General features: G+C 33.9%; 1 protein-coding gene across 8 annotated transcripts in view; it reads left to right on the top strand.

Moving 5' to 3' along the window:
* CNTN5 (contactin 5) overlaps positions 1-12,124 on the top strand; it is a 597,686-nt gene that overhangs the window by 562,868 nt on the left and 22,694 nt on the right. For all 8 annotated transcript variants that reach the window (XM_048937197.1, XM_048937242.1, XM_048937259.1 and 5 more), the window contains 2 exons: positions 6,900-6,970; positions 9,777-10,011. In XM_048937197.1, the coding sequence (XP_048793154.1) occupies positions 6,900-6,970; positions 9,777-10,011 (306 nt within the window). The remainder of the gene's footprint in view (positions 1-6,899; positions 6,971-9,776; positions 10,012-12,124) is intronic.

Below are 12,124 nucleotides of genomic sequence, written 5' to 3'. Positions count from 1 at the left end.
ATACATAAAACATGTTTATATATATATATATATATATATAAAAACAAATGGTTTCTCACTTCTATTCTGCAGAGGCAGTGAGAAGACACTGTTCATAACTAATAAGATATAACTTTCCAATTTGTTGGAAACTATGAAAAGTTGTAAAGTAAAAACAACAACACAATAGACTCTGCTTTAAACCAAAAGCAAGGAAAACAACAGCAAACAAAACCAAGAAAACAAATATATCAGTGTGTTACACGTGTAAATGGCTTGCTGTTTATAAATCTTTATGGCATTCTTGAAATGCCAGAGGCTTCAATTTGCTTCAATCAGGCATCCGCTTCTTCCTACAACTTCCTGAAGGGAGGTGGTGGTGAGGGCTTTGGCCTCTTCTCCCAGATAACAAACAGGACCCGAGAAAATGGCCACAAGTTGTACCAGAGGAGATTTAGATTGGACATAAGGAAAAGCTTTTTCTCTCAGAGAGTGGTCAGTCACTGGAATGGCTGCCCAGGGAGGTCGTGGAGTCGCCGTCCCTGGCAGTGTTCAAGAGACATCTGGATGAGGAGTTCCAAGATATGGTTAAGTGGCTTGTGGTAGTAATGATAATGGAAGAATGGTTGGACAAGATGATCTTGTAGTTCCTTCCAACCTTGTAGTTCTATGTTTCTATGATTCTATGATTCTTCCTGATTTCTAGCTATTCCTGAATAGCTACAGAGGTGCCTTAGGTCTTAAATCTTGTCGGTCTCCTTCTATTGTCTCAGACAAGTCTGTCAATGTGAATTGTCATCTTTGTGGTTGTTTTCAAATACCATAGTCAAAGGAACAAGAAAGTTAGTATCAGTGTTCATTGGGTATGGCTATTCATAGATGGCTTTCCAAATTAGCAAATTAATATCTTCGTGTACTACTCAATTATGTATTCTTTTTCAGAATATCTCTGTACCTTGTTTTTTTTTATCTGAAAGCTTCAAGGCAAAACCTTTACTACCATGGGCTTCAGTTCCAACATCACAGATCTAAAATCTTAATAGAGTGCATATGTAAGGACATTATTCTTTAGAAGGAATATGGTATCAACCTCCTCCTCATGACCTAGCAGACTAACCTGGCCCTTTGCAGTGGTGTTAGACGTGCTCTACAAGTAAAAAAGACAGGATGCACTGGAAAACATCCAGAGCTATCAGTCTCCCAGCAGAGAAGGTGAGTGTGACAGTGTGCTCAGAGGAGAGCCATGATCCACAGAGGTGAATAGTAGCTGCATAGACAACACACAGAGATATCAAATGTGTGATTCTGCTGCCATTATTTTGTACTTAAATGACAATCAGCATCTTTAATTTAATGGCATCTGCTAACTTGGCTGGAGACTAAAGTCTTTTTCACTCCCCACACCTCACTTACTTTATCACTTCTTCCCCAAGATAGTAACAACATTTTATATCAGTCCATTATTTAAAATACCCATGGAAGCAAGGCTTGGGATGATATAAGGAAATCATCAGAGTAATAAACAGGTTTTCGCATGCTTTAATTATTTCATTAAACCCTAATCTTGTTACTTAGTCCACATTTAGTTAACATGATTGCATTTCATATATGCTTTCATTGGAATGGATAATACTGCAATTTTCTGGCACATCTAACTTATAGCCAGCTGCTGCATTTCAGTCACGTGTAGCCTTGATACATATTTTACAGGTCCACAAGGTGAAAAGAGCCAGTAACATGAATTTAGACATGTCTGGCATTCCACTACGGCAGTCGGGCATTTGAAGCCTGGGGGCAAAGCATGAATTACATTGTCTATTCATGGGGAAACATGGAGAGAGGGAAATTGAGTAGAATCAAAGTTTAACCTGCTAATCAGACATGAAGGCTTGATTTTATGAGGTAACAGTATAATGCACTCAATTAGTATCAGATTGTGCACAGGATTTATTTTTAATAAGTCCTTATATTTCATTAAGCCACACTTATTCTCAGCTAATATTTCTTTGTGTTATTACAAGGAAAACTTGTCCTGACAACAACATGTTTTAGGCTGGGTTTTTTTAGGGGATCTTTGTTGCTGCTAGTGGTCAGGTTTTGGATCTTTTTTTAGACACCTGTGGAAAATAAGTTTCCACTTTTGCTATTATCATAATTATTTTTGTTCAGTTTTTAACATTAGGACATTATTTCATGGGCAAATGAAGTCATTTCAGAAAATGTGCCTCCACAGGGAGAAACAGATGAAGAAGATAAAGTAGATGATAATTGTTGACTGCATGTTTATATTTGAAATTGACTACTCACATGTAATATTGCAGGCCCAAATTAATATGCACCTATTGACAAAGAGTCCGAACAGAAGTGCTGTTAAAAAGCACACCAGGAAAGCTGGCATATATGCCACAGCATTTGAGATTTCAGACCTGGGGGTGATAATCTGGAGGATATTCAGAATCTCCTCTTAAATTACAAGTACTAAAAATACAGAGGAAAATGTTAATGGAAGAAATACAGATCATGAGACCAGTTGGTGTCTTTCACACATGGAAAAGGTTTTCACTTAACATCTCTCTGTTTCCCAGGTCTGTGTGGAAGGATACATGCATATATTTATGTATGCATAAAAAGAAAAAAAAAAAATTGAAAAGAAAAATGTGTTATTGCTTTGGTCTTCACATTAGGAAGCTGTGACAAGCTGGCAACAAACCTTTTTACCCTCTTTTTCCACAGCTAGTATTTGTCTTTCAAACTGTATCAGTATGGTAAAAGATATAAATAGCTTTGAAATAAATAAATAGTAACTATATCTCGAGCAAACATTTTCTTAAGGGCTAAACTGAAGTTTAATAATTCAACTCCTCAGAAGTGTAGCATTTTGTTTTCTTTTTGCTTTATTTGAGCAAATGTTTCAGAAATCATACAGAATGTTTTAAAAGATCCTCATGGAATATATCTTCACGAATGCAGGATCCAAGCAGAATAAGAAAGGCACTTTTATTAAAAATGGAGCTGTGACTTGGGAAATCTGGACTCGGTTTCTTATCAGAAACTTCTCTGTCAATTTGAACACCTGGTATTATCATTTCTTACTCTGAAAAATGGGAGTAATTGGGCTCCTGCTTCACTTTGTCTTCCTTCTATCTCACCTACATAAAAGTGAATTACAGGAACTAAATCTAGCTACTGTTTTTCTACAGAACTGCTTTTCTACAGAAATGCTATCATCAACTATAACCTTGGCTGCCAAATAGTTCTGTTCTACACAAAAAATGAAGCACATTACAAAATTAAAAATCTGTTGTTTCTGTTTGTAATAATCAGAAAACACATAAAAAAAATTAAAAACCACCTAAGATTTCGTTAAAAACAAATAAAAGAAACACTTTTAAATGACTAATTATTCATTCATGGACAACATTTATTTAAAATTTCTTTACAATACCAGAATGTTAAAAAGTGGATGAATTGTTTTTCAAATACATTCATGTTTTCCAGGTTTAATGTGTTACTTTATTTTCCTTTCTAGAAGAAAAGGAAGCTATGGTTCAAACAACATAAAAATATTTTCAGTTAATCCACGGAAGTAAAAAAAGGGGGAAAATAAGACTAATTTTAAACAAAATCCAATTTTTCTTGTATCCTTTAGCATTTAGAAATAGCATTAATGAAAATTAAAGCAAAACTAAAAAAACTGACATTTTGAAATAAAATATTCTGCCTTCTCTTCCGTTTTCACTTTGTTAAAAAGAAACTGAAGTCAGGTTACACCTTTTAAAGTACAAATTGAAGTGTTTCACTAAGCATTGAATCGTTTTCAATATTTTGGACCAAAGTGACTAGATAAAATCTCTGAAAAGGCCATCTTTACCAGAACCTGTACTTTTCAGTTAAAGAATCAAAAATTAAGTAGCTGTTCAGAGTGAAGAGAGGAATGTTTAAAATTCTGAACACAAAAGCTAATATAAGTATCTCAAAGAAAAGACCAGTTTTCAAAATGTTGAACATAGTAGAGCACTAGAAGGAAAGATATTTTCTATCCCAAGTTAAGATTTCACATCAACAGTATTATCTATCACCTCCAAAAGTTTCCCCAACCTTTAAATTAAACACAAATTTATAATATATAGGTTGCATTACTAGAGATTTTTAGCACTTAACTTCTGCTCTCTTACAGAAAACCCTCAGGAATATCAATTCTCTGCATACATTTTTTCCTTCATGAAAACCACTGCTTTTCATGTCTATATAACTTGTAATGATAAAATACACACAATTTGTGTAACAGCTGGCCATTTCTGATAGGCTTTCTATATTAGCCTTACTTTTTCTAATTTATATTTTTCTCATATTACAAAGGTTTTCTTAGGGAGATGACGTTTACATTCCTTGTGTCTGCTCTTAAAGAAAGCATTTAAAGTTTATTTTTGTTATCCAAGGGGACATAGAGAGAATCCAAGTCTTTTAGTTCCGTTTTCAGCATGCCAAATTACTTCAATGAAAATGACAATTCTGTAAGAAACAAATACTGTTGTTTCCATTCCTTCAAACTATACTGAAATTGTTCTCATTTTCTTGTTTGCTTGACTTAAGTGAGGGTTTAAATGTTGATGTGTGATAGCATGCAAACACTGTCAGTCACATTTACTGTAACCCACATCTAGTCACATCTGCCAAAAGTTCAGAACACTGCATCACCAGAACAACATAGAAACATAAGTTTTGTGTGTTCTGCTCCCAATCCTAACAGTATCTGAAGTAATAAAATTAAAAAAAAAAGTTGACTTACTCCTAAAGATCTTACAGTTTAAGACTAAAGTGGGAGAAAATCAATACTAGGTGATCAACACAGGGACTAATGAGAAAATTTTAAATTAATTGGAGACATACAGTCAGGTTAAGCAGAGTCACTTTTGGTGATCTTAAGTACCAGTGTTAAGCCAAGGAGTAATTCAGTTCCCCATGGGTAGGGAATTTATCTTTTATCTTATTAAAAGAAGTGTATCAGCATGGAAAAGAGCTGCTTGTTATCAGTTGGGGTTCAGAAAAAACAATACTAAATTTCTCAGTTTTGTGATAGACATTAAGAACAAAGGTCATAATGTCATTGTCCTGCAGGTGTTTGGACCCTATGTCTGGGAACAAAATTCAGAAATCACATCTCTTTTTGCTGTGCAAGTGTTTATTCATGTGTGTCAAGAATTAAGAGTGTAAAGACTTGGAAGTCACTAATTGCATGGCAGTAAACTGGCTCTGAGTGAGAAAATTCAGATATAAAACTGTTGTGATGTTGCTGAAAGGGTTGATGATACATAACCTCAGGGTCTAGCATAAATGTGTTCTTTTAATACTTTTCTTCGTTGATTTCAAAATGTTCTCCCCTAACTGTAAATAATTTGCTTTGGTGCAGTGCAGAGGAAATTTATTCTTTTGACACATTTATTCTTTTAATGGTTATTCATTTGAGAGTTTTGCTGCTTGAATGTACATTTTAGTTTGGTGCAAAAGTAATCCATCGTTTTGACAGTTTTATTCTTTTAACATTTATTCATTTAAATAGGGCTTCAGTCTGCAATGCTTTTAACAAGAAAACTCTAGACAGAGGACAATACTCATTAAATAAGTCCATTGTGTTAGTTACTTCAAAGGTGTACAGCATTTTTTCTTACTAATAATATGGCATCTACACAAACATTGCATTAATCTTTATAGCAGCAACAGAAATGTCTTAGAAAGAGCAAACAGATGCTAAACATAGTTTAAATATTTTCCATTGGAGATGATATGATAGTTTATATATTCTGTTTAATTTATAAAATTATAATAATTATATATAATTATAATTATATAATTAACTCAGTTTATGTTCTTTACAGGAGAGATCATAGGTAAAAACTTCAGATTAATTCTGAAGTACCATGTGAAATTTCAGGATATAGTAACAACTGCACTTTCATTGAACTTGTTAATGTTCAACATGAGATATAGAGTGGTGTACATTTGTTTGAATCTATTTTTCTTTGTACAGTTCAAAGGCACCATGTTAGTCAATAAATAAGCTCAATAGCATGCAATAAGGCATTAACAGTTCTACCCATACCCTATGTACTATTGTAAGGAAGAAAATAGGGAGGTTATATCTAATGGAATATTTAATCAAATAAAGAACGCAAGCACTGCATGCTCACAGTAAATGAACTCAGGACATTCATCATTTTGGAGCTTCATTAAATATACTAAATAATAGAATATATATATATATAATTCCAATAGAATAACTAAAATTTCTAAAGATTTACTAACTTTGATAACCTTTAGTTTGCCTTAAATTTTAAAGAATATTCAAGAATGAATCGTAGAGTTTCCAGTATTTTGAAAGAAAGGATAAAGGCTGTTTAAGAAAGCTAACTAAACTATCTGAATTGGATCCCTGACAAGGCATAATAATATATATCTTAAAGAACCAAAACATTCTAAATCACTAAACACCTTGGATATAGTAGAGATATTTTAATTAATTCCTAAAATTTTACCTGAACTCTGAAAAATGGCTGGTTCCCTGGTATTTGATTTTTGAAATGCTTTTAGAAAAAGTAGAAATGCTAATAAGACAAATTCTGTTTTATCTCCCAGATTATATATGTACACTGAAAATTTAATTAACCTGCAGAAGAAACAGTGCTTAAGTGACTTTTTATTTCAGTATACCTTTTCTTTTCTGTTTATGTTTTGTTCACATTTATAATGATTCCCTTGATTGTGGAATTCCATGAAATGAAATGAGCAAAATTACTTTACCACAGTGTTTTATGTTTTTTTCTGTTCTGATTTAACAGCCTCATGTCTTCTGCAGAAATTTATTACTATAGGGAAAACTTCAATAACTTGGACATTCTGATTTTCTTCCCTTTTGCTCACAGTTCCAAAGACACCTCCAGCTAATGTAAGTGGCAGAAGTGGAAGGCGTCATGAATTAGTAATAGCATGGGAGGTAAGGGAGTTTTCTGTTTAAAGATCTTGTTTAAGTTTACTTCTTTGGGGACAAAGTAAACAGTACTGTACTGGGGTTTCCTTACAGTAAATATTGACAAGATATAAACACAAAATTGTGTTCATTCTAAAGTTTCTAAATTAAATTGCACTTTAATGTGGTTTGAGGATACTGCAGAGAATCTTCTTCCCTTAGTGGCAGCTCCAAGGTTGCCCTAATTCATCAGTCTTTTCTTCCAGATTCTTAGGCACAAGTGATATCTTTTTTTTTTATCATAAGTGAATGCTACATAGATGAAATAATTGCTAAAGGAAGACAAAGAATCTCTACTATGTTTAAGTTTACATTTGAATTAAGGAAGAATGCATTTTTTAAGTACTTTGCATAAATAAAATCTAAAGGCCTGAAGCAGACTTTTACTTTGAGAAGATATTTGTGATGCGAGGTATGACGCAGATGTATGACCATGACAACAGGTAATTGGATGAGTGAAGTTGTTTTCTCTGCTGATCATAAATAACACAGTTGAGTAGCAACTTTTCTTGAGGTGTTTTCAAAACTTCTAGATTCATCAAAATCATTTCAGAGTAAATATATATATGAATTTATTTTATATTATTTAAAAAATCCATCTAATAAAGATAGAGAGTTTCAATGAAAATCATAAGAGAAACAGAGGATTCTGACAAACTACTCAAAGTGAGACAACACTAATTTCAGTTTGGTTACAATTTTCAGGCTATGAACAGCAGTCGAGGGAGACTATGCAAAATCCCTAACTAAACCACAGGTCTCTGGAATTGTATCTGATGAAACTGGCCTTACTGAAATCTCTTATGTAATATATTAGCATGTACTATTCATGTAAAGTGTGTTTATGGTGTTCCCTAAGAATCAAGAGGAGAGGCATTCTTTTATAGCTAAGGGATGCAATTTGCCAATAGGGGAGAAGGTGTCAGTCCTTCTCCAATGTTTATAATGAGCTCATTGTTTCCATCATCACTTTGTGTTCTTCCTAATGCTGATACTTTCAGCACACTGTCATTTCACATACCTCTTAAAGTAATAATCAAATTAATTTAACTGCATAAAGTAATTAATCAAATTAAGATAATGAAATGATATTTCAAGTGTGTCAATCATAAACCATGAAGTGAGCCTATATACACATTTTAATAGCTTGAAAGATTTCTAACGTTTCTAATTTGGATTATATTACTTTTAGAAGTCCCTTCCAACTCAATCAATTCTGTGATTCTATGATATTCTAATGGTAGTCACTCAATTTCTTCAAGAAATGATAGAGCAAAACACAAAATCATGCAGTGAGAAATAAGAATTAACCTTTTTACACTGGATAATACTCTGAGTGGTATGAACAACTCACTACAAACTACTGTGTTTTCTTGTTTAGCCATTGCATTTCTGTAAGGCACAGCCACAGTACAAGTTAACATGGCTCCGGTACAACTAACGTGTACTTTCACAAGATGCAAAAAAGTCTTTGTTGGACTTACTTAGGCTATAGGAATTCAAAAAGTACTTTGAAATCTGAAGAGATATTGGAATGCTGTGTGGGTTTCTGGGAATTAGGGAAGAATAATCTTCTTAGGACACCAAATTATGCTCAGCAGGTTCAAATAAAGTTTTAATGCCCCAGCTTATTCACATAATTCACATAATTCATTTTGCATTTGCACTTGAATCCAGAGGTTCTGCTACTTCTCTTGTATTTCCATTTTTTGAGGGATTTGATTTGATTTTGTCTAGTGACAATCTACTGTCAAATCCATGAATATCATGAAGAGCTCCAAGGCTGCTCCTTTCTAACTCACTAGGTACAAAGTCTGTCATATTTTTGCCTTCCCTACCTTTTATCTTTTCAATGTATTTATTTATTTTGTGTTTTCCTTGGATAAGTAGTGCAGTTTCAGAAAGCTGGATAGAAAATGGGTTCTGCAAGTGAGTTGCCTAGTGATGAGGCATTCAAATACAAAGTGGATTGAAGATGATTCTGTGTCTCCTGTGTCTCTGCTCTGATTTATATGTTCATCCAAATCTAAGATGGACACTTCGAGATACGAAATTTTAGGCACCCTCTTTGGCATTTCCCAAGGGTTAATATACTGACATCTGATAAACATAATCTAATGCCAACCATGATTTTATAACAAATTTAGGAGGTAAGTTAGTATAAAAAATTCCATTTCTTGAGCTGGACACTTAAGATACAGCTTTTACAATGCTCAGTCTCTCAACTGATAAATCTTTTTCCCAACTGTCTGCTTATGACAGTTGTGTCCCAATTTAAGTGGTTAATTTCATAGATCCTATGAAATAAGAAAAGATTTTTTTTCATCAAGACTTTTTGTTTGAGAGTAAGGACTACTAGGTTTATTACATTATATCCTAAGCCTCTAATTGAACACCAGAATTAAACTGCTAACTTGAACTGTAATAAGTGTCACTTACATCATATCATAGGAACCCTTACAAAAATATGTTGGTCTACACTTCTAGCAAGACCACTTGAAGGAACTATTCCATTAATATATCAATGGTTAAAGCATTAATCAGAAACCGTAAAGTATAGAAGAAATATCCTTCTCAGCACACAAGCCATTCAGTGAAGAAACACTCCTACAGGCTTCTGATTTGGAAGTAATTGTGTATTAAGGTGTGATAATTAAAATTCTATAAAGCAATTGCAAGAGACTACCCTGACACAAGGTAATAGTCAGTCTGAATTATTGCTTTCTAAGTTAGTAAAACCACATCTAATCATTATCTGAACTTTATTTTTTAGCCAGTATCAGAAGAGTTTCAGAATGGAGAAGGATTTGGATATATTGTAGCATTCAGACCTAATGGAACACGTGGTTGGAAGGAAAAAATGGTGACATCTTCAGATGCCTCAAAGTTTATCTATAGAGATGAAAGTGTTCCACCTCTCACTCCTTTTGAGGTGAAAGTTGGTGTTTACAATAACAAAGGTGATGGTCCCTTCAGCCCAATTGTGGTCATCTGCTCAGCTGAAGGAGGTCAGTTCAAAATGCTGTAAAATTAAATTGTATATTTTTATCTATATTAAGCTATTTTTATATACTGTGTCCTATTATTATTATGCTTTTTTCAATAATAGATGTCAAAATTCTGTGCAGAAGTGTAAAGTACTATTAATCTTGTTTTGCAGAGAAGCAGGTAAACTAACTTGCCAATATTATCCAGAAAGCAAGTGACAAAGTTTAGGAATCCACACCAGTCATGACAGAAACATATGTGTTTGTTTTAATGAAGCTTCATCTCTAGCATGATGCCTTTATTCTTAACTGTAAGCTGAGTTGCTCTAAAAAAAAGATGAGCAGAAAAAGACTGATATTTTCTAACGTATGTTAGGATCACAATGCCTTTTGATTTGCTAATTGGACAACTGTTCAAAGACTTAACAACTGCACCTGTGTATATTCATTTCCTACATAATAAACACTAGAGGTGCATGGAATGCAAATTTATTCTTATTTTTATTTAATTTTTCTTTTGTTTTCTATCTTTATTAGTTTGTATAATTAATTAAGCATCTATTTTAATGTGTAAATATTCAATATTTAAAATTATATGAACACTTCAGAAATAAAAATGAAAAATATTTCAGGAAAATCGCTATGAAATGAACTGGATATAACTCTCAAAATATTCTCTGAGAAAAGACTTATTTGTGCTAGTCAAAGAAATTGTTCTGTACTGATAGAAATCAGCATATGTAAATTACCATTCACAAAAAAGATAAGTAAATGTTTTCCATGGAAATACTGTGAGAAGTTTTATTGCTGGTAGTCATATTCTCCTGCTTTTTTTAGTAGCTCTCTCCTTAAGAGTTACTCCACTGTCTACTGTTAAGAGAATAAAATCAGTAAGGTACTAGTGGAGACTAGAAGAAACCAGTAGAGACTAGACTAGAAAGCTGAAGTGTCAAGATAATGGTTTTCCATGTGAAGAAAAACATTAAACATTATGTTTAACTGCATCAGTGGAACAGGAAAGAGCCACTGATGTCATTTATCCGGACTTCAGTCAGGCCTTTGACACAGTACCCTACAACATCCTTCTCTACAAATTGGAAAGATATGGATTTGATGAGTGGAATTTTCGATGCATGAAGAACAGGCTGCAGAATCAAATCCAGAGAGTGGTGGTCAATGGCTCAACGCCTGGATGGAGATTTATGACAAGTGTTGGCCTCCAGGGGTCAGTGCTGGTACCAATACTCTTCAATATCTCCATCATTAATACTGATAGTTGGGTCAATTGCATGCACAGCAAGTTTGCTGATGACACCAAGCTGTGGGATGCTAGGACTGTTCAGCATGGAGAAGAGAAGGCTCCAGGTAGACCTGAGAGTGGCTTTTCAGTATCTAGAGGTGACCTACAGGAAAGAAGGGGACAGAATCTTTAGCAGGGTCTGTGGTGATAGGACCTGTGATGGTTTCAAAATAAAGTAGGTTGGATATAAGGAAAAAGACTTTTACAATAAGGTTGGTGAGGCACTAGCAGAAGTTGCCTAGAGATGTGGTGGATGTCCCAACCCTGAAGACACTCAAGACCAGACTAGGCTCTGAGCAAACTGATCTGGCTGTGGATGTCGCTGTTCATTGAAGGGGATCTGAGCTAGATGACTTTTAGAAGTCCCTTCCAACTCTAGGGATTCTATGATTCTACAACTATTAAAGGTGTGATGTTGAAGGAGAGAGTTGTATTGGAGTGACTGCCAACCAGCATTCTAGTTATTATAAAGGTTGGGATTGCTGTTTTTGCTAAAACTTCCAACAGTCTATTTCTGATCCAGTGTTTGAATCAGTAGTATCGGATATTTGTACTGTTACAAAAACAATTCCATTTTAAAATGTAACATTTGCCCAATGTATATATGACATTTTTACATTTTTCTCAATGGTAAATGATACTGTGAAACTGATAGTGATGATTGTGTTATTTAAAAATTTCATATTTTTCATATTGCTTTGTGCAATATCCAAACCCTTCGGAAACTGTAGAGCTGAATTACAATGGACCTGGAACTGAGCTTGGTTTTGTGGTAGCTCCAAATTGTGCCTTTCTAATTACACCTTTCTAATTTTAGATAAATTTTGCATGACA

This window comes from Lagopus muta, chromosome 1 (assembly GCF_023343835.1).
Source record: "Lagopus muta isolate bLagMut1 chromosome 1, bLagMut1 primary, whole genome shotgun sequence".
NCBI lineage: Eukaryota > Metazoa > Chordata > Aves > Galliformes > Phasianidae > Lagopus > Lagopus muta.
Note: the sequence above shows the minus strand (reverse complement) of the source record. Positions and strands in the feature narration are given on the sequence as shown.